At 39.8% G+C, this 24,224-nt stretch overlaps 1 protein-coding gene across 1 annotated transcript in view; it reads right to left on the bottom strand.

The window, feature by feature from the left end:
• FAT3 (FAT atypical cadherin 3) overlaps positions 1 to 24,224 on the bottom strand; it is a 502,525-nt gene that overhangs the window by 342,043 nt on the left and 136,258 nt on the right. Inside the window, exon 2 of the mRNA XM_087433575.1 lies at positions 10,266 to 10,580. Within this exon, the coding sequence (XP_087289701.1) occupies positions 10,266 to 10,580 (315 nt within the window). The remainder of the gene's footprint in view (positions 1 to 10,265; positions 10,581 to 24,224) is intronic.

Here is a 24,224-nt window from a genome sequence, read left to right as displayed (position 1 = left end):
TCTAGTGTCCAAGCTCTTGAACACTACTCCATAACACTTCTCTCCTTCCCAGTGTTATTATGAAGCCTAACTATGACTATGCATGGCAACCTGCTAAATAAGCATTTGTCGTTTTGCTAAAATGTATTAAGACTACTATCAATAACTCACTACATGTTGGTTTTATAATTTTGTTAGTGTTCCACACGCTTTCCTAGAATAATCTACCTCAATGTGAATAAAATTTATCGATTTTTAAAACACTTGTACATTTTCATAAGAATGTCAAGAAGCTAGGAACAAAGTCATTCAAATAGGACAGAAGATGAAGTAGTAACAATACTAAAACTTGAATTTCGGTTCTCAAGGTCAGTGTAAAACAACACTGCATCCTGTAGTAGCTTTTCAGGTAGAAACTTTGAGTGCTCTGAAAGGAAAGTGCTTCCAGAGAATCTACTTTAAAAGACTGAGAAATGAGAAAATAAATGACACATGCACCCCTGTGTTCATTGCAGCATTATTCACAATAGCCAAGACTTGGAAGCAACCTAAGTGCCCATCAAGGGACGAATGGATAAAGAAGCTGTGGTATATATACACAATGGAATACTACTCAGCCATAAGAAACAATGAAATCCAGCCATTTGTGACAACATGGATGGACACTGAGGGTATAATGCAAAGTGAAATAAGTCAGAGGGAGAAGGTCAAATACCGTATGATTTCCTTCATTAAGTAGTAGATAATAACAACAATAAACAAACACATAGGGACAGAGATTGGATTGGTGGTTACCAGAGGGGAAGGGGGGAGGGAGGAGGGTGAAAGGGATAATTCGGTACATGTGTGTGGTGATGGGTTGTAATTAGTATTTCGGTGGTGAACATGATGTAGTCCATGCAGAAATAGAAGTACAATGATGTACACCTGAAATTTTTACAATGTTATAAACCAACGTTACCGCAATAAACAAAAAATTAAAAAAAAAAAAAAAAAAAGACTGAGAAATGAGAAAATAAATGAGACTCTGATGAGATCCTGATTTATGAAGTGCACCGAGTGCCAGTTAACAGTAAGTTCCACGGGGCCTCGTGACTTACATAAAAACACTCCCACAGTCGGCCCCCCAGGGCATGAGAGCACCATCCACGGATGATCTTTCAGAAGTCCCGAAATGATTAGAGTAATTCAATGCCACAAAAGTCTCTCTTCAAAACCCCTATTCCTTTCAGAACTATCTAAATAATTAAACTCGGTCAAAAGTACTGCAAAACAAACAAAAAAACTAACTAAAGTCAGGCTTCACTAGTGAAAAAACAGCCAAAATTCTTAATATTTGGTCTAGTAAAAAGAGCACTGTACTAGGAGTCAATGGCCCTTGGTTCTGCCAACTAGCTTCACTCCCTTAGGAGAGCTCAACCTTCCCACCTGTACCCTGAGATTGTACCTTGTATGAGTTTCCTAGAGCTGCTGTAACAAAGGACCACAAACTGGGTGGCTTAAAACAACAGAAATTTATTCTCATCCAGTTCTGGAGGCTAGAGGTCCAAAATCAGGGTGTTGGCAGGGCCATGCTCCTTGTGAAGGCTCTAGGGGAGAATCCTTCCTTGTCTTTTCCAAGCTGGCAATCCCTGGCGTTCCTTGGTCTGTGGCAGCATAACTCCAATCTCTGCCTCTGTCTTCACATGGCCATCTTCCCTCTGTATCTGTGTCTCTGTGTTCAAATTTCCCTCTTCCAATACAGACACCTGTCACTGAATTAGGGTATACCCTAATCTGGTATGACCTAATTTTAACTTGATTACATCTGCAAAGTCTCTATTTCCAAATAAGGTCACATTCACCAGTATGGGGGGATTGGGACTTCAGCGTGTCTTTTTGGGGGACACAATTCAACCTGTAATACACTTGTAAAACCAAGAGTGTGCACACAATCTTCTGAAAGATTTCTCTGATCTCCAAAGTTCTAGGATCATTCACGGGTTTATTGAGTATGCTCACACTTTTCAAATTCAGTAGCATTTGTCTTGAGCATTATGGACCATTAATCAGACCAACCCTAGCTCTGTGCTGACTAGCTGTGTGACCTTGGGCAAGTCACTAGGTGACTAGAGTCCCAGTTTCTTCCCAGGATTGTGGTGAGAGCTAAACTAGCTGATATGTGAAAACACCGGCATGGCTAGGGCACAGAGCCAATCTGTGCTTCTCACCTTCCCATCATACCTGGGAGGGAGGGGCATACACCCAGGGGGTACCCAGGAGTCTCCCTGACAATGGCATGGAAGAATGAAGAGAGGCGGGCAGTGGTTTCCCTTAAAATTCACTGTTTCTCTCAGAACAGAGGAAAGTAATAAACCAATGCTGTAAATTACTGCTGTGGAATTAATGCCCAGATAGAAGAAATAAAAGAGAAATTTATGACCTTAATCAATCTCTTTATATATATATACACGACTCCATCATCTGCTTTATTTACGTGACTCTATCACCCTCCCAAATAATTCTCAGTAATTTCAAGCAGCAGCTCTGCCAGCAGCTGAGCCTAGGGGCAGGCTGGTTATCTAGGAACAGCAGCCCTCTCCCCGCCCCTCCTTGGTGGGGTAGCAGGACGAGGGAGCAGCATGGAAGACCCAGCAACACCGCCAGCCACACAGAATGACCAGCATCCTGCCCCTCTGGGAGGCCCCTCTGAGCCGGCTACCCGCGCAGCATAGGTTCCTAGCCAGGCAGCAGCATCATTTCTCTTCTCTCCGTCTTGTGCCTGCTCAGGCCTGTCTCTCTTTTACCAAAATTCCCCATCCCTGCCTGTAATTCACTTTTATAAAACCAGCACCTGAGAATCTTTTTTTCAAGTCACGGTCAAACTAACTCAAAGATCTGAATCTCACAGAGGGGATGAAACGCACGCTGTTGCCTAACAAGCAGCCCTGTCCCTCCAAACTTGACTTAATTTGGAGGTCAAAGGTCTCCTGCCTATCACTGAGGGTGGCACCAGTTCCCACTTAGCTAAGTCTCTACAATCCTGTGATGTACCCAAAGACAGTGACCTGCGACACTGCTCTAAGTCTCCACGAATCTAGGACTTCCCTGGGGCTGGTGAATGAGCACCACATCCTTACAAGGGCTGCCCAAGACCTCAGAGAGCCTTAATCTGGACACCTGACTGCAGAATCCCCAACCGAGGTCAAAAGGATTTTTTTTTTTTTAAATTTTTCATCCACCTTTATTCCAGGGAAGAAACAATCCACATATTTATCCATCAGAAGGCTGACATTAAGCAGGAACAGGATTTGAAGCTGCTTAAGCATGTCAAGGGAATAAACCCTGGAACCCTCAGAATAATCTCTTCATGCTGTTTTCTGGAGAACATAGTTCAAAACGGACTCTGATGGGAATTTTGTTACCAGCCAAATCCTCTCCAAATACTAAGAGTTGAGAAAATAACTTCATCCACATTCATTCTGTTTGAAGTTTTGTTATTGTTTTGTTGGTTTTTTTCTATTGGATTTGATTTCAAGTGTTCATAGGGCCTTTAAAATACAAAGAACCTGGAGTCAGAGGAAAGTGAGTGGCGGCTTTAGATTTGTTCCCCTTTTTATTTTATTTCATTTTATTATTAATAACAATATATATGTATGTACCTATATGTAAATATAGATATAGATGCACACAGGCACTTTTTTTTTTTAGTTAACATTACCATCACACCTCCATAACCAGTCATTCATTTTGTACAGTGTTGTTTACAGGGCAAACATGAAATCTTACGCAGTCTTACAAAATATTCCACATTAGTTCACGGGTTCTCAATGGGGGCAATTTTACCCCCCAGGGGACATTCCACAGTGGAGATAGTTTGGCTGTCACAGCTAGGGGGAGGGGTGCTGCTGGCATTCGGGGGAGGCCAAAGATGTTACTAAACATCTTGTAATGCATAGGACAGTCCCCCACGATAAAGACTCATCCAGTCCAAACTGTCAACAGTATTGAGGTTGAGAAACTCTGAAATTGGTACTTACACTCACATCCAGCATTCAAACAAAATCAATCCTCAGGAAGGTGAGCCAGAGTCCCCACCAGGAGACAGCATGTTTGTCCTTATGATGGCCTGCCCTGACCAAGCCCTCTGTACCCTTGGAGGCTCCACCTCTGCCCACTCCCCAGCCCACAGTTGTGAGTCGATCAAACGGGGAAATGACAGCCCCCCCAGGGACATAATGACAGTGCAGAAAAGTTCTCTTTGTCCTTGTTCACTTGGAGCACATTCACAGGGATGCAAAGGTCACTGCTGAATTTAAATAACCCCCTGTGATAAATCTGCAAGAGCCCGATTTGTTCTACTGGACTTGTTGGATTAAATGAACACAATTTAATGTTCTATAGGACAAGGCCTCCTTTCATGGCTGAAAGAAGGAGCGAGGGTGATTTACAGTTTCATACATACTCATTCGCTACATTATCTGCGTTGCGCCTGTAGTTATGAGTATCAACTCATCATCCAGCGGCCATTTCTACCCGTTCAGGAGAATTTAGCTTTCCATTAGGAGGGAATAAGGAATAAGAGATGGTAACAAGAGATTTCTACAATGTTCACTCCGAAGAAAAAGCTCCAATATTTATGCCCTTATTAAACTCATCTCGTGTGTTTTTTCTTTTTAATCTCTGATTTTATAAAATAAAGTAAGGCTTTCTTCTGTTTTCTAGGAAAAGGTGGTTTTTTAAGCAGATTACCACCAAACAGGGCAGTGCATAAATGCAAGGCTTAGCTTACTTAAGATACCAAATTATTTTTGAGCACCACTGTCTCATAAGCTAACGCTTTTTAAATAATGATATACTAATATCAAATGTTTGTGTATTCATTAAAGTAGGTTTGAATTCCACTTAATAACAGATTCTGCTTAGTTCTATATATTTGGAAATAATACAAGTGTATCCAAACATTTATATAACCCAGACTTTTTATTAACCACAAGTCTTAGAAATCAATGATGTTTTTTGCCCTTAAATGATTAAAGAGACAGGATTTTCATTTTTCTCCACTTTATAAGACAGGAAGTATAAGCAAGGCTACGAGAGTTGATTTAGGTGGTGGGTGGAGAGAGTACTTTGAATTCAATCAAATCTTAAAACTCCAGCACTATAAGGCCAGAGTGTATGGATAGATTATAAAGTTAGCAACATTGCCCTCAGGTGCATCTCTCAGCCCCCTGTTACCTCCCTCTTTTGTTTCTCTTTGGATACTAAAGTCTAGAGCCTTGTTAACCAGATTCTCAGGGAAGCAACATCAGCATCACCCAGGAACTTGCTAGAAATGCAAATCATCAGGTTCCACCCCAGGAATCTGTAGCTTGCCAGGTGATTATCACCATGCTGAAGTGTGGTCTAGATTTCTCTCTCTATTTCCACTCCCCTTAACACTTACTCACTATGTCTTATACCACCTACCAAAAGGCAAGCTGATATTATTTGGAGTTGAAAAAACTAAGGATATCCAATATTTTAATAAGCTACCCCTCCTGTTTTAATAGGGAAAAATGCCTAACACCAAAGGAATCAATAGTTAAGAGGAGGATTGGAGGTGTTCCTACAGCAGACACACTTTTGAAGAGGATCTCTTTCTCTACACTCAACTGGTGGAGAGGGCAGCTAATTTACCTACACAATAAGTATACTTTGGTCAGGTTAATCCCAAGAGGCTCACATATAGTAAAAGAAAGTGAGCTTAACCTCCACTCAAATATAGGTGGAGAGGCCAGTGACCATAGCATGGGCCAAAGGGAGACATGGCAACTGCAGGAGGGAACTTAGAAAGCCCATGCCCATGCCATCCAGAAGATCTGGATTCAGCAAGGATCACTTTCATAGCCATAGGCTCTCAACACAGCATGTACTAATCCTGGATCTATGTTTAACAGAGGCAAAGGAAAGAATAAAGGGATCTCTCTTACGTATGTTTTTTTCCCTCTAAAATAATTATTTTAAGAATTAGGCCTCACAGAAGGAAGATATAAAACCCAAGGCTTTTTGAAATCTGAACATCACGAAACCAAAAAAACAAAAGAAAAGAGATGTACATATTAGCTACTTCTAATATCTTATAACACTCTGGACATTTATGAGTATTTTAAAATTCCTTTTCTAACTATATAATGCCTCTCAAACTAGCCTAAGCAGCAATGGATGGGTTTCAAGGTCAGCTTAACCCATGTATATTCCCTGGGCAGTTGTCTGGCTTCTCTCTGCAGATGGATCCATGCTTCAGGCCCACTTCAGGTCTGTGAAGCCCTGGCCTCAGCCCCCTTACTCCAGCTGGCATTGACCTTGCCCCACTCTGACATGTTACCCCGTTCACAGTTTATATTCCACAGAGTTTGATTATTTATTTTTTGTAAACTGCCTTACACTTTTGCTAAAGCACATCAAATGTGTGATGGTCCTATTTTCCCCAAGAGATTGAAATCCCTGAGTGCAGAAACTGTCTTATACTTCTATTGTATCACCCTTCCCGCCCACACTTGGGGTCTAGAATAGCAGTGGTACACAGTGGTGCACAATACACTTTATAAAACTGAATAGAAGGTTCCAGTGTTACGTACCAGCTAGTAAGGAAAGACATTGCTGACTTTCAAGTACGCCTTCCTCAAAAGAGAGTGGCGTTGTGAAGCATGTGCTTGCAGCTTACACAAACTTTATTCCAGTGGGGAATACAGGCTGATTAATGATAACAACAACAACTAACATTTATTGAGTGCTGTATTAAATGCTGGCATGCTGGCATGGTGCTAAGTGGTTAAGTCCATACTGTAGACATGACTAAAATAAACATTCTGAGACCCTAGAGGAACTTCCCACACCTGTTCCCCAATTCAGCCTGGAGGACCAATCAGTGGCCAGCTTGGATTTCCTTACAAGTCCTGGAAGGAAGAATTTGAATTCCTGCTCAGAACAGGAGGGTAGGGCTCAGGTTACTAACTAGCTAAGGCATGCATGTGCAAGGAGGCTGCATTTGACTGAATTCAATTGCTCAGCCTGGAATTAATCTGTACAGGACAGAAAGGACCTCCCAGCACTACAGCATTTGTTTTTCTTCTTAAGCCACAGGAATTACAGAAGAAGATCCACAGACTACTGATTCTATGTGATTTTTAGATCTGGCAGGAAAAAAAACAAACAGTTCTTTGGGTAGAGAACAGAGTGTTCAATAGAGAAATCTCCCTCTCTGGGTCTGGGACATCTGTTGTCTGCTGCAAGTTGTGGACTATAAAGATTGACATTATTTGAGTTTGCATGAATCATTTTAAGCTCTATTTATTATGTAGCACATTGCCAAAACAAAACAAAACACTCAAATCTGAGCTCTACCACAGAGGTAGGATTGAAAGGTCAGTTTACTAGTGTCCACATCCAGTTGAAAAAATCTAAAGCATAAATCTTTCTTAAATATACTGGTTAGGTACACCTTCCGCTTCATTATTGAAAAATGTTACATTAATGTAACCATTTCAGACAAATGACTTTAGAGAGACAGGAAGAAATGTCAAAAATTAAAGCATCTCTTTAGAGAGTTTGTTGAGCTGGCTGAAGGTTGCTCCACAGGCGGCATGACACTTACAGCAAAAAGCTTAACAAGAAAGCTTTGTAGTTTACCAACAGCCTTCAAGCACATCATGACATTCAGTCTCCATGAGCAACTCCCATGAAGTAAACAAGGTCATTTTCATTTTCCAGATAATAATCTGAGGTCCAAGGAGATTAATGATGTGTCTGTAACCAGAGTTAAGCAGTTAGGATGGGGTATCAACTTTGGTTGCAGAGTTTCATTGTGCCAGGCACTGTGCTAAGCATTCACATGAGGACTCCTACAGTCCTTGCAGCAATCCTTCCTCAATGAAAACTGAAGTTCAGAGAGGTTCAGTAACTTGCTCAAGTTCACAAAGCTGTTGAGGCCAGGACTGTCTGATTTAGTCTGTGTTTATCTTGCTGTGGTCTAGGGTGTTTCCCAGTTAGGAGGTGCAGAGCAAGGATTTGAAACCCAGAACTTCTAACCCTAAATGTTACCTCATCCACGAAGCACTCCCTGACCATAACTCTCGCCAGCCCCATAGTGAGTGAAACTCCTCTACTATAATTCATTATTGCACCCTTTCACTTTCAGGAATATTTGTTAATTATTTTGTTAATTTCATGTACCTTTGGGTCCCTAAAAGACTTGGATCATCCCTTAAGTTTATAAATATATTCATTAGATCTTGTTTGTAAACTAATAGGCACTATAAATGCTTGGTGAGTGAATAAATGGATAAACAAAATCCAGTGTTTTCCTATCGTGTGTCTGAGAATTACAAAATATGCTATATATTACTTTTAAACAATCAGAAAAGTTAGTCTAAAATGTCATTCCTGGCACAAATGGTTTTCAAAATCTTCGGCAAGGATGGAGAAATTATAAATACAATTAAGGCTCTCATTATGCAATATAAGCCAAATCGGGATAATACAGTACTTTCTGAAAACTCACGTGCAAAGTTTTAAAAGCAGTTTTAGTTACATGAGTCTACATATTCTTCTCTGCACATAACGCACAGTCTATGTTCTTCACATCCAACTCAAATTCTTCCCTGCGATATTTATTCTTTCTTTATTTTCAGTCGTAAGCGGAGGAAGAGAAGAGCTGAAACTGCCCTTCTGCAGGGTCTTTAAACTTATCAAAAAGAGGGTGCTGGGCTCACTATTCAGGACTCAAGTGGCGATGGAATCAAGACAGAAGACATAGAATCTGACTGGGGGTGTTTCAGATTCCACGGCTGTGAAATGTGAAGATGTCTGTGCCCTCAACTTCTTTACTGTGACTTTCTTTTTGTCTTTGTTCTCGCTCTTGACTTTCTCAAGTATCTGAATTCATTTCTCTATCACCATATTACACGGAGCTCTTTGCTATAGTGAGAAAGTGAACCAGGAGGGGGTCCCCAGCACAACTCAGGGGCTCCTCCTGTGCACGGGCAGTTTCCCCTACTCAACGGGGCATTGAAAGGATGGGCTAGCTTCATATCTCTGAGTCTTTTCCTTCACGTTCAAGCAGGCCTCAATCAGACACTGATAGCTGGTGATCGCTCTTTGTCTTATAATGAAATGCAAGTCAAATCCTGATTCAACCCTGTAGAATGCTAAACTCTGCTTATCAAAATGACTGACCCACTCATAATTAGAGAAAATTAGCAGTTTCAAAAAAAACTTAGCATTCTCTTCAAATTATGTTAATGGGAATCTGACATTTATAAAATGCTTAGGGTCAGCTATATATTTCTACTTTAATAAATATAGGCAGAAGAAATAACTATCAACTCTGTCAGTAGTTTGTTAGGAAAGCTGAGTATGTCCACACTAACAAGTATCAACCTAGCCTAACTTCTGACCAGTATCAACTCACTTGCCCAACGTGAAATAGCAATATTATCTTTTTTACATTTTTCTAAATTTCAATTCATTCAAACTCTATCCATCACAACTCTCACTGAGCATTTGGCTCCCTTGTTCAGCTCCCAAAGAGACAAATCACAAGAAAACAAGGAACCTCTGAGATTTACTCTGCAAAGCATTTTTTCTAGTGTACAGACTTGTCTCAGAAGGCATTCAACCAAACTCCATACTGCTCTTTCTGATCCTTAGTTAACAAATTAAGTTTTCAGTAGGATTTCTAGAAATTTTTTAAGCAGAAGACCAGAAAACTAAAATTTTCTGTATTTTATGTGAAGATTGAGACACTGGAGGTTCTTCTAAACATTGACACCTCACTGATGGGTAGTACAGGAATCAGAAAAAATCTGGGGCTTAAACTTAAGGCTTTAACGAGGTCATTTACAGCAAGCTGATTAAGGACAAGCAAAGGAGAAGTTCCTAGAAGTAGCGGTGTCACAAAGCCAGCTTACCCATGGAACTCAGCATGGGCCAGGTTACTCTCTCCCAAGAAACAGACAGGCAGCAGTTCGCCCTCTGAGTACACTGGGAACCACTTTTTATTACTCTGAGTAAAGCAAATCTAAGGCTTTCTGGGAAAGCCTCTAACTTCTATTAGATCACTTCACTTTGGTATCAGCTGAATTTAAAACATACCAACCAGACAAGTAGAATGCTCACCTTTTCAGAAACTACCCCCAGAAAGGAGGATGCTGTTCTCCACACAACACAATAAATAAGGAGCTAAATAAACAAATAAGCAAGTGTCAGGCTGATAGGTTTAAAAGCTAGACTACCAACTTAAAAAAGTCATATGAACGTTCCCTTACCTGTTTTGATATTGATGGCAAAGAAATTCTGAGGATTCCCGCTTGTAATCCTGTATGTCAGTTTTTCATTGGAACTAGAGTCAGGATCCTCAGCCTGGATCTGAATGACAGATACATCCTTCGGAGAGTTTTCCATGACAACAGGATAATAAATAGGTTCCGAGGTCAGTGGGGCATTGTCATTCACATCTTCAATTTCAATGTAGACCTCAATAGTGGAATAGAGTGGAACAACGCCCCGATCCGTGGCATACACTGTCAGCCAGTACGACCCCGTTGTCTCTCGATCAAGAATGTCTGCGGTAGAGATGACTCCTAAGAGATAACAGAGAGAGATAACTGCTACAGCAAAACTGAAAAACATCAAGTAACTCATCCCAAATTCAGGAGGGCTGCACTAAGTAATTTTGGCATATGAAAAAAAAATCCATAATACAAGATTAAATTAAGATGTTTCTCTTTGCATAAGAAAATTATTTCCTGCAAAACCATATTAAACGGTTCTAGTCTTTGAGAAGTATAATTACATTCAAATACTTTATTTGAATTTTTGGGATAGACATATCTCAACACACACGTACACAACACAGAAGAGACAATAGGAAGCAATGGGAAGAGAGTGGGCCAGAGGTCAAAACACTTCCCATGTTGCATGGGAAATCAGTGCAATATCAGGTCAATATCTCCATTGACTTGATATTGAATTGATTTCCTATGCAACAAAAAGCTCTCCCAGGGCAAATTATTTTATCTGTTCAGTCACAAAAATAAAAAAGACCTTTCAAATGTTCTTTTGCCTGTTAGGATGGAAAATATTTTGCATGCAATGACATAAGCCTCCTTCATAGTATTTCCCTGAAAATCAAGTTTCACAGTTATTCCAAACAATCAAAGGAGAAGCCATACCAACACACTTTCTAAATGAGCTATAGCCCCCTCAAGAATGCTACAGAGGGCCCTAAATAAACTCTGATCCACTTTGAGAGATACTCATGGCAAATCATTTTAAATTAGAAGCGGAAAAATGCCCAATCTGCTCCCTCCCATCTTTCCCGTTTCGTGGTTGAAACAAGTGCCAACCAGGAAATCAGACGTTTGACAGAAAAGCCAAAGAGAAAACACAGTGCTCTTCAATGTCTTTACAGCCCTTACCCAAATCACCAGGCTATAGAAACTTACTACAGGAATAGGTCCATCGGCACTTTCCACTGTGATGGGGAAACTCTGGGGCTCCGCCTATAAAACTCTAAAAGTAGTCAGGATACTCATGGAAGGCATGGGATTCATGTAAATCTTTATACCCTAAAAGACATCCATGAAAGGAGTCAAGAAACAGTTCACCAATTTTGTCCCGAATCTTCTATCTTCTATATTCCTGTCTGGTTTTTGACTGTATTAGGCACATAATTTGTTCTACAGACCCTGCATAAATAAGCAAACTGCCAAGCATAGCAACTAGGAGAAAGGAGGGCATCTATCCAGAAACAGGCTAGAATACTCAAAGATGCCTAATATTCAGAACAGCTAAACTATTCAAAGGGAGATAACCCAATTAATATTGAAGTTCCAGCTCCAAAGTTATCCACCAAAGAACCCTGCATAGTATTATGCCATGCAACAAAAGATAATCTTAAACATTCTCAATGGAAATATATAAAACATAATGGGTTTCTGTAGATTCATGGCTGATAACTGGAAGTAACAAAAGAAATGCCAATATGGCATTATAAGAGTAGATACCAGATAACAGAAGAGGAAGAAAAACAGGAAGAGGAAAAAATAATGATTGTAAGCATATGCTATGTGTCCATTGACTGAATGAATAACAGGTAGCCTTATATACTGGATAGAGACAGGGCAGAATGTCAACAGGCGTTAAGGTCCAGAGAAGGCTCTGAGGTCTAGAGACCCGGCTGGGTGTGAGCATGTCTACGAGTACAGGGCATAGGTCTATCAGAGACACCATGGCTAGTTTTGTGGAACATTTACAGCAGTCACTGTGGTGAGCCACCATGCAGACATGGGTGGTGCTGCCACCCAGGGGAATTGGAGCTCTTCAAGTCAGAGGATGGTCAAGTGACAGGAAATCAAGTAGTCTCTGCGATGGAGACACAGAGCAGGCAGGCAGAGTCTGGAATGCGGGATATAGGTTGCAAAAAATGCTTTCAAGGGTCTGGGAAGCACCTCTTGCATGAGACCTGTCAATCCAATTCATAACCATCTACTGGACCCTGTGCAGGACCCTGGAGGAACAGAGATAAATGGGAGGGGCTCTCTGTCCTCAAGGACTTGCAGTCTTGTTGAGAGGACAGATCTCTAATGAGGAGATCTGCACTGAAGGGATCACTGCACAGCCAACAGCCAGGACGGCTCAGTCTCCTCTAGTTGAGTCTGTGAAGGGCAAAGAATCTAGAACCAGAAAGGGGTGGGAGGCAAGTGAAATAGCATTTACTGAGCATTTATAATGTGCTATGAGGCTTGAAACACAACTTGTCTATAATGTAAGCTTTATAATCCTCTCTTATAGGAGAGGGCATCAAGTCTCAAACATGAGTAGGTAACTTGCTCAAGGTCGCACAGCTAACCGTAGAAGAACCCAGGTCTGTCTGCCTTGAATGCTCTAGTTTCAAATCCAGACTCCATAACTTACTATATGTTTGACTGGACAAGGTGTTTAAACCAAGCAAGCCTAGTTTTACTACCCATATCTCAGTGCTGTGGTGATCATGTAGTTAAATGTATGCCAAGAGTTTGGCGAAATACTTGAAACATAGTAGATGCTGTGTACATGTTAAATCAATGTGAATCAAAAGCAATACCGTGGACGGGCCAGTGGTGTAGCAGTCAAGTTCACACATTCTGCTTTGGTGGTCTGGGGTTTGCCAGTTCGGATCATGGGCGCAGACCTACTCACCGCTCACCAAGCCATGCTGAGGCAGCGTCCCACACAGAACTAGAAGGACCTATAACTAGGATATACAACTATGTACTGGAGCTTTGGGGAGAAAAAAGAAAAAGAGGAAGATTGGCAACAGATATTAGGTCAGGGCCAATCTTCCTCAAAAAAAAAAATTTTTTTTAATTGTGAGGAAAAAAAAGCAATACTGAAGCATTGTAAACAGTAACCATACTCCAAAGCAAGGGTCAGTCTTGAGAGACATTTGGGAGGGAGTGTCATGTTGGATATTTTTTTCTTCTCTAGTCATGTGGCATTCTTGCACGGTCTTTGGGACTTGCCCATGATACCTTTCCACGAAAATATCTGATCTGTTTGGGGAACAGCAAAGTAAGCCCACTAAACAGAGAACTTAACTCAATAAGAAGAAAAATCAAAGAAGTTAGCTCAGCTTTGTTTGTAACTTGCCTGACCTCCCACCACACATGCATTCACACACAAATTTGCAGTGATCCCTGGAAGTCATTTAATTCTCTTTTCTTGCACCTGTCAAACTGGGAGATAGTATATCACAAGCTTTGGACATTAAATGATTTTGAGAAGTCCTTGGATGAAAGGCATTCACTAATGCAAATTAAAATATATGGGCGGAATTTTACTCTACTTTTTAATGAAGGATCAGACATGTCCCCTAGAAATTAGAATTCTCTCTCATTAAGATAAAATATGTCTATGGCTATATTTACTCATTAACCAGAAGTGTAATGAGTATCTTGGAACACAGTGTTCAGGCATCAGTCTCATGATCCAAAAATTGGAGGACAAAATGAAAAGAATGACCCTGAAATGTGTTGACAATTATTACAAGATTCATCCAAGGCTCCACACTAACCATATTAATACAATCAATGCCTAATGATAACATGTCCTCACTTCCTTCTGTGCTTCACAGCTAATTATGATTTACATGGCTACAACTAAACATGTAAATCAATATAACCTTTTCTATCGAGCAAAAACTGACTTTTGAGGTAGCCCAAGAACACCAAAAATGAGCTCTTAGCTTTGTGACACCTACTATGCATTCTTTATTACTTTTTTTTAATTGAGGCATAATTCACATACAATAAACTACACATATTTAAAGTAAACAATTTGATAAGTTTTGATATCCACGGAACCATCACCACAATCAAGATAACAAACACAACCATTATCTCCAAAAGTATTCTCCTTCCCATTTTAATCCAATTAAAAATGCTCCCAGTTTTGGAGTTTTTGCAAATTCCATAGAATTTTCTACATAGATGATCATATTATCTCCAAATAGGGACAATTTTACAAGCACCATCATCACCGCCACACCATCTCTATTTAATCACTGTGTGCCTGGTACTATCATAGGTGCAATAAACGCATTCTTCATTAAATTGTCTAAACCCTTCATTCATTCAGCAAATATTTATTCGTGCCAAGCACTCATGAGGTAGTCACTATTTTTATCTCCATATTACAGATAAGGAAACAGAGATTTAGGTTAAGTAACTTGCCAATGATCACTCAGCCAGTAAATAGAAGATCCAGTGCTCAAACCTTGGTCAGTCAAACTTGAGACCAGTTGTAACCAAAACACTATGTTGTCTTCTTAAACCGTATAGATATCAAACACGCATAGTATTTCATGTCTAAAGAAAGTTTTTTCCTCTGATAGAGAAGTGTCATTAATTGAGCAAACAATATTGAATTAATATTATATTTTCCTATTTGAGTTCTCCATGTTGACTGTAGAAATCATAAAAAGGTACTCTTTGGTATATCTTTGTAGAGATACCAAACAAAACAGTATTGATTCTCTGCAAAGAGAGTCTGTTTTGATTTATAAAGCATCCTGCCCACAACATGCCTGACCCGGCACCCAGCCTCTGCTCTGAGCCTGTTGACAGTGCCCTCACTATTGACTCGAGAGTTTCAGCTAAGGTGACATTCTTCACACTGAGGCAAAATTTCGGTCTCTAATTTCGAATGCTATTTCTACCTGCACCCTGACTCACATCCCAGAATAAAAGAGAACAAGTCTGCAAACCATTGTTCACCTATGACAGCTCTTCAAATATAGAATATGACCCTCTGTTTCCAGGGCTTTTCTTTTCTAGTCTACGAATTCCATCCTCATGTGCCTCTGAATCAACAGGATATGACCTTTGTCCATTCAAAAGTGTGTACTGAGTAGGGGTAGGGATGGGTGATTAAAAAATCTTATTTGAAAAATAAACCATCCACAGTGAGCTTCTAGCATGTTCCAAGTAATGTTGGTCAGTGAAAAGAACTCAAGTGGAATATCTCAGATGGGGATGCATCCTATCCCTCACCTTTTCACCTATCATGGAAATGCTCAAAGTGGATTCAGTTGAGATGCTCAAATTTTATGCTGATATTTATGAAAACGTCATTTAAAAAATTCTTTGCAAATACAGTTGGGATTTTTTTATACTTTTTATTTTTGAGATATGCTTATATTTGCAAAATTTTTCTTTTCCTGTTTCTTTTTTTCTTTCTTTCTTTCTTTTTTCTTTTTTTTTGTGAGGAAGACTGGCTTAAGCTACCCTTAAGCTAGCCAATGCTCTTTTTGCTGAGGCAGACTAGCCCTGAACTAACATCTGGGCCCATCTTCCTCCACTTTATATGGGGGCCGCTTGCCATAGCATGGCTCGATAAGTGGTGTGTAGGTCTGCACCCGGATCCAAAACCATGAACCCCGGGCCTCCAAAGCAGAGCGTGCAAACTTAACCACTACACCATTGGGCCAGCCCCTCCTGTTTCATTTTTATTTGCTGTATCATAAAGGCAGTAGCAGACTGGAATTGTTTGCGCATCTTAATATTTAATTGTATAAGCAGGTACACAAAGAGTAATCTATTTATTTGTTTGTTTATTTATTTATTTATTTCTGCAGAGCTGTGCACAGCTTGAACTGGAATTACTTGATCCCAGCATGAAGCACACGTTAGCTATAACTGTTCTTTTTTAATCACAAATAAATATTATAAAAAATATGCGTACATCGTTCTCATGAAATAAGCTCTAAACATTTGAGACGAAAGGGGGAAATGTATGGAACTGTTCACATATATAATCAGATAACTATCACACGCTGGGTCACTCACCTTGTCTACTTTCCAGCCACATCTCTATATGCCACATGCCATGTCTCAAATGACATCTTGTACCAAAAGAATGACACCCAAACACCCACAACAGCACTAAAACAACTTGTCAACAAATAGCTCAGAGAATGCTTTGGGGGTCATGTGCTAATACCATGATGAAAACTCCCCGGCCGAGATAAGTATTATAGATTCTGTGGCAGTTACAAAAAAAAAAACAAGACAAAACAACAACTTTAAATACACCCTGATGGCATATTCGTTGTCAATGCCCTTAATAGAGTCTGTTTACTCGCGCATATTTATTTAATTCTTATTTCTAATCAGTCAAAATATTAACTCCCAATTCTCAGTGCATTTAAAAATTTTGTTAACTTTTTATTTGGAAATAATTATTGATTCACAAGAAGGTGCAAAGAAATGTACAGGGAGTCGTGGTGCACCCTTCACCAGCCTCTCCCAGTGCTAACATCCAAGAGTATTTTTAAATTGCTTATTTCTTCAAGAATCTAACTCTGTTTTTTTAATACGCCCCATCACCTAGGAAATCAGAAGAGGAGGAAGAGGAGGAAGATGAAGGGGAGAATAAACATGTTCATTTCCTTTTTTCACAGCCAATTCTCTGACATCAACTGGGGGTCCACGGAATGAAAGTCTTATTCGATTTATTTCTGAGGGCAGGTGGAATTCCTCCATGGGCTCCATAACCACTTCTAGCCAAGCCTTGCTTTCCTTCAGCAGGATCACACAGGTTCTATTTTTCTTTCTTTGCCTATTCATCCCTGGACTTGTATAAGGCTTTTAATGTCTTAAGAGGGATCACAGTTCTGAGCAGAGTGTGGTAATAATTAACAAAAGAATGGGGATTTTATCCTCATAGGTCCAACCAGGGTCACTCCACGCACTCCTGTGGTTATATCTATAATTGCTACCAGTCTGAAACATAGGATACAACTGAAATGAGCTGAAATGGGATAGGCCAAGATGAGCAGAGAAACTATGGGTGGATAGCATCTTAATATAGATATTTAAAATGCTTCAAATATATTTTAGTTATACATATTATATATGCATATACATTTATTACTTTATATATCACATATTTGACATACTATATATTTAAATATATATTTTAATGTATCTTTTAAATTGAGGATTTTAAATGAATCGCCCAGCTAATCAAGTGGCAAAGACAGACCTGGAATCTGGAGCCCTGAATAGGAGTCACACACTCTTTTCATTATAGCAGTTGCCCGCTGATCTATCCACATGCGTCCATTACCATGAAAAAGAAGGCAATTCCATGCCCATGCACTTCTCACAGTGGGTTGGTATCACCACTTTGGTAACAGGAAATTCAATAGTTTCATTACTTTCCTTCATTTCTAAAAGCTGCTGCAATGTTATTCTGAATCCATTTTTGTAGATTCCCAGAAGATTCTCAGATGTTGGACTGGTTTTGAGACTAGGAGAATGGAGGACTGAGTCTTCCTTAAATATCCATCACTTCTTTGCTTTTTGTGCAAAGGAGGTTACACATGCTGTTCCTTCAGTCTCTGCCTCCCTAAACCTCCTTCTCTGTTCCTCGAGGTTCAAGGAGGTTTCAGATTCAGAGATTGCCCCTCACCCAGCTGGGGTTGGGGGCTTGCCCCTTCTGCCTTTATTGTAGCACTTTATTTTTGCCCCTCTAGCATTCTACTGTGAGCTCCCTACAGGTAGGGACCATTCTGTTTTGTTTTTCTCTATCCTAGGCTGACGGCTAGAAATTTGAAACACTATAAACATTGAATAAATAAATGAAGGGTAACATCATAACACTTCGTAAATTCAGGCAAGTTGGGATGTCTGGCTCTTTATAGACAAGCACCCTGATGAACAGCACATTAGAAAAAACAAAACTTAAGTCAATTAGATATTTTGCTATCCTGTGGTCACCAGGCAAAACAAAATGAGGATAGACAGAGCTTGTCATTAATGTTAGACTTCTCTAAAGTATATGCAGAATTGATAGGTCATCCACTCTAAAATTCAACTCTCCATCTGTGAATTATCCTATTTAATAAAAAAATTTTCTTAAAAATCATGGCCCAGTTTTGAGTTGTCCCTTTGCTACCTAGAATGCAGATGGTGCCATGGTTAATATCCTCAAGGCTTGAAGCCAAGACACAGCTTGATGAAGACATCAGCTGATTTTATCATGCACTTAAATGCTGCTCTGCTCACAGGTACACACCAGAGGCAGTCGGAATCAATGCCTCCGGGCCCCGAGACAAAGGATCAGCAAGGCACTCTCTCTCTGTGGGCTCTCATCCACTGATTTGCGTCCACCCTGGACACTTTTGTTCTACTCTGTTCCCTCCTTTTCATGCCAACTCCTATTGATTAGCCATCTTTCATCTTTGCAGAAGGAGAAGAAAAACCCACAACACAGCTGTGAGGAACATTTATGTACTGAAATGCAAGCTGCCTTCATTCTGTGCTATTTCACGAGGCTCAAAGCTGGAGAGCTGCACATAAGATGAAGGCAAAGGGCTGCAGGCTGAATTCAAGCTTTTATTTGGAGTTAATGAAAACGGACAGCTCTCCTCGTCTGTTTGGGACCTAAGAATTCTCAAACTTAGCTGCATGGTTGGAAGCCTCCCTGGCCATGCAGTTCTGTAGGCTCAGTAAACATGGACCTTGGTATTTGATTTTTTAAAGACAAACTTTTCCGGACCAATTTTTAATGGACTCAAAATATACACCTGTTCTCACTCTCTACAGTAATTCTAGTCTGTGTAGCTGGCACCAGACACCAACAGCCTGAAAACAGGAAGCAGACAGAGTACTAGGCTGTGAACAACACATTCAGCTTGCATTCAGTGTTTTTTTCTTTCTTGTAACCCCGACTATTCCCAGCCTCAAATCCTTTCTGTGGTCTGTGCTAATTTGCGTCCTCACCATACATAGTACAATGATATGGATCCACACGGTGGAATAGAAAGGAAGGTTGAAATCGAAAGCAATGGAAAACATGTTCTCAGACAATATATGAAATAAAGTCGAGAAGTTGTTTTGTTGTGTCTGAAAACACGAAGGTTATTCCGTGAACGGCAATAATTAGCTGGATTCTATTTCTTTAGAAGAAGAAATGAGCACAGCGCACAAAGCACAGATCAGCACAAAGCATTTTGGTTAGATATCTAAAAATATTTCCTGAAGCAATGGTAGAAAAACAAAGGAAGAACTATCCGAGGGAAGTTGAGGTTTTTTTATATTCCTATGTTTCACTGATGGATAAATAGATAGATGATAGAAAGAGAGAGAGAGAGATAAAGAAGAGAGAGAGAGCGAGAGAGAGAGACAAAGAAAGGAAGGAAGGAAGGAGGGAAGGAAGGAAGGAAGGGGGGGAAAAGAAAAAAGGAAGAAAGGAAGGAAGGAAGAAAGAAAAAGAAAGAAAATCGATTTTCTGCCTAGCAAAAACTTTTGGAGCACTGAAACTGATTATTACATAAATCTTCGTGTTTTAAAAAAAAATTTCAGACTTCATTGTAGAAGAAAATACACGATATAAATAAGTTTAAAAAAAAACACTCATTCTCTCATGGCCCAGAGATAATAACTATTAATAGCCTTGATGTATTGCCTTTGTTCTGCATTATTTTCACCTCAAAGCAGCATATTTCTCTGTAATTGTGGATCCTCACTTACCATTGCACACTGAACACCTTTCCACATCAATAACTATAGTTCTATGATTTACTTTTAATGACCGTGTAGTAATGCCCACTTACCCACTAGCCCGCTAACACAATCAAATGTAAGCTCCCCGTGTGCAAGAATTTCTCCGTTAGGGCCGGCCCGGTGGCTTGGCGGTTAAGTGCACACGCTCCAGTACTGGTGGCCCCTGTTCGGATCCCAGGAGCGCACTGACACACCGCTTCTCCGGCCATGCTGAGGCGGTGTCCCACATACAGCAACTAGAAGGATGTGCAACTATGACATACAACTATCTACTGGGGCTTTGGGGAAAAAAAGGAGGAGGATTGGCAACAGATGTTAGCTCAGAGCCGGTCTTCCTCAGCAAAAAGAGCAGGATTAGCATGGATGTTAGCTCAGGGCTGATCTTCCTCACAAAAAAAAAAAAAAAAAGAATTTCTCCATTATATCGTTGTTGCATACCCTAGAGAAGTGGCTGGTATACACTAGATGCTCAATAAATACTTGTTGAAATTCTCATATGATGTTTATCATTTATTTAATGAGACCCCTCTTGCTAGGTCATTTGTTAGGTTGTAATTTATGTTTCACTATTATAACTCATGCTTAGATGAATAACCTTGCAACTATATCACTTTTCAATTACTCTTTAGGATACATTCCTAGAGGTAGAATTGATGGGTCAAAGCATATGTACATTTTTAAAAGCATTTGAATCAACTGCCTTTCAGAAAGGTTGTACCAATTATACTCCTACCAGCAGTTTCTGATCACAATTTTGACTGACTAAAACTTACAAAATTTGTATTATTGTTGGGGCACAAAAAAACAAAAATAAAAAACATTACAATTTGTCATCTATAGAGATAATAGCTGACCTCATATAAAAAAATTGTTACTTTACCTCATTTTATTTTAACCATTTGGCTCAACGACAAAATGCCATGTTTTTGTGCTAAGACAAAAACATTGTTGACAGAGAGATGGTGCTGAAAATTTTGTTGAAAAGAAAGACTGGACTACATGAGGCATACCTTTAATTAAATTAAAATTTGTCCACAAAACCAAACTCCTCAGCCTTGAGAAGTGCTGTGGGATTTTGAAATGAAATGTCAGAACATAACATTTAGCTCTTCGAGTAAGAACATTTTCATGCGGATGTGCTGTTGGATGTTAGTCATACTTTAATCCAATATTTAGACTTATTTACTACCAATTCTAACTCAGCACAAAGAGTGTCTGGGGCCTCTGAGCAGACTAGCTATAAGCAAGTCTTCATTTGAACTGGGAATTTGAGTTTTGCTTAGACAAGACTTTTCACTTTCAAGAAGTTAGAGTTGAAGAAAGATCTTCTAAACCAAAATGACTGGGGCAAATGCTTAGGAGTATGTGCACAAACTCACACACTCACAAAATGTCGTGTGTTTACGCTGTGAGCAATGCGGGATGGTACAAAGTCTTAAATATGGGAGTGATCCACTTGAACTCCTCTCCTTTTATGCTGAAATGTTGTGGAAATTTTCCCTTTTGGAGAACTTTTTCTCCAAGTCAAAGGGAACACTTTTTCCTTTTTTTGATTTCTCCCATATCAGAATATGAAAATTGTAAGCAAAGCCACAGCCACCCAGATACAAATCCACCCCAGAAGGAGTAGCAGCCTTCATTAACCTCTTAATGAAATAACGAAAGCATATAGTTCACTTACTCTCTCATGAAGTGAATGCACTCTGACTCTCACAGCAGATTTGACGTTTACCAAGAAAATATTTTTACTGAGGTGCACAGATAATTGCACATTTGATCCCAAAATAGCTGAATTTCTTCCCTTGGTAAAAACACATTCTAAGTGATAGAAGTGAAACAGACCAAACAAAGGAAGATGGATCGGGATCTAAGTTTAGTATTGTTGTTGTTGTTTCCTATACATGACCTAAAAACTCATAACTATGTTTATCATGACAAGTTTACCATAGGAAAAGCAGCCTACGGAACTTCTGTTTTCTTCCATCTTTCCAGGTTAAATCTCGCTCTTTCCTTTGACCAGTGTTGTTGGAAATCACACAGACAATGCCATACTCAGGTAATTAAGTTGGGTTGATCAGGTTATAGGGACTATACATAAGCATTAGAGCACATGAATGAAATCCTTGCAACCACCTTATCTTTCTTCACAATGGAAACAATAAACTCTTTGCTTTCCTATTTATGACCAAATAAGCAACTACAATAGCACAAAGAAACCAGGGTCCAGAGGAGGAAAGTGTATGGTTTTCTCTAATCGAGTTTCTCCCGGTCTCATCTTCTATAGATGTCTTGGATTGTTTTCCAATTTTCATTCGCATTTCATCCCATGAAATGGTGCTAACCTCTGACACAGGCACACCACCCTGTATTCATCTTCTTTTCATAATTGAGATGAATGAAATGTGCCCACTTGCTCTGTCGACAGTACAGAGGCATGGACAAGACACAGATGAATATGAACTCACTCTGTTAGACCAGGCTTTGACAAGAAAACAAAATAAGACTCTTCATCTAGTTACAGTCAAAATCAGCGTGCATATGCACAAGGCCTACGTTTTTGGTAAATATGTAGCTGTTGACTTGCAGTGAAAAAATGCCACAATGAGACTAGTCTGTTGTTACCAAGCTGCTTTCATGCTCCAGGTAGGATTGCTCTTTCAAAATCTCTATATTTAAATGTGCTTAGTGATTCTAAGCTGTGTAGATAGCAATACAGGTAAATGTTAGTTTTAGAACAAATTATTGAGATTTGTCAACAAATTGCTATGCAGTTTCCTTAAGATGGAGATGAAAAATCGTGTTGATTTTTCTCTGCTTTGGAAGAACATTACTTTAGACACTGCCCGTAATATAAAGCAAGTAATATGCATAGAATCAGAAACATTTATTTTAGGAACTCTAAAATAAAAAAGCAGCAATCATGTGATATCTGTATTACTGTGAAAATTCAAGATAACATGAAAAATTATAATATTATATTAACATACTGTTTAAAAAAATGTGTGTGAATGGCTCAAATGAAAGGTTCTGATGCTAGGCAAAGATAATGTATGTACATTACTGATAAATATCTAATATCCAAAGAAAAGTTGGTTCACTGAAATAAAAATGTATGAGACTGGGGCCGGCCCCGTGGCTTAGCGGTTAAGCGTGGGCGCAGTGCTGCTGGCGGCCCCGGTTCGGATCCCGGGCGTGCACCAACGCACCCCTTCTCCAGCCATGCTGAGGCCGCGTCCCACATACAGCAACTAGAGGGATGTGCAGCTATGACATACAACTATCTACTGGGGCTTTGGGGGGAAAAATAAATAAATAAAATTAAAAAAAAAATGTATGAGACTGGTATTTCGGAGGTATCTCTCTACACATGCGGTTCTAGGTTAAACTTAGGATAGTTCTTTGGTGAGATAATACGAACAAGCTAGGATCAAGGAGAAAAGAGGGAACATGTTCAGAAAGGAGGACCTCTTGGTTCCATGGCCATTGTTACATCCTCCCTTCCTCCTTTTTTGCATCTACACTTCAGAGTCCAAGAGCAGTGAAATTCCAGGTACCTATGGAAGGTTGCAACAGAAAAGAAAAACATGGCAAATATGGTATTAAAAGAGAATACAGAAGTCTCCCTGGACTTTCAGAAGGATCATTCTGGACTGTAGTTGGCATGGGGAATTTTGGGTTTTGGGGTCAGTTCTGACCAGCTGCCTGCTCAAATTCTTAGGCATGTTCTATAGCCACAGATGTATTGCCCTATCTTTCTGAGGAGTGGGTTTCATCGCATGTGACCTTAATTATGGGGTTAATGTCTATCTTCCCCACTAGACTGTAATACTCCCAGGGCAGAGAGGATCCTGCCTGTCTTACTCATCACAGACCCCAGCACCTAGAGAGCACAAGACAGTTATTGCACATACTACCTGAACAACAAATATTTGTTGAATGAGTGAATGGTGTTTCTACTTCCAATGGAGCTTTGATGACTATGCAATAAGAGCCCAGCAGAGAATTATTATAATTTGTTACATCCATTAACAGTGTCCAACATGTGGCAATGAGTTGAAAAGCAAAAAAAAAAAAAAAATACATCAAGTTAGTCCCCAGGAGAATGGAAACAAAAGAGCTGCTAAAAGCAAAGTTTAATTAAAATAGCAGGAGACCCAGCTGAGAAAATCTAAGCTT

The sequence above is a fragment of the Ceratotherium simum genome, chromosome 7 (genome assembly GCF_057802395.1).
Source record: "Ceratotherium simum simum isolate JZ-2026a chromosome 7, ASM5780239v1, whole genome shotgun sequence".
Taxonomy (NCBI): Eukaryota; Metazoa; Chordata; class Mammalia; order Perissodactyla; family Rhinocerotidae; genus Ceratotherium; species Ceratotherium simum.
The sequence above is the reverse complement of the archived record's forward strand: the minus strand, read 5'-3'. Positions and strand labels throughout refer to the sequence as shown.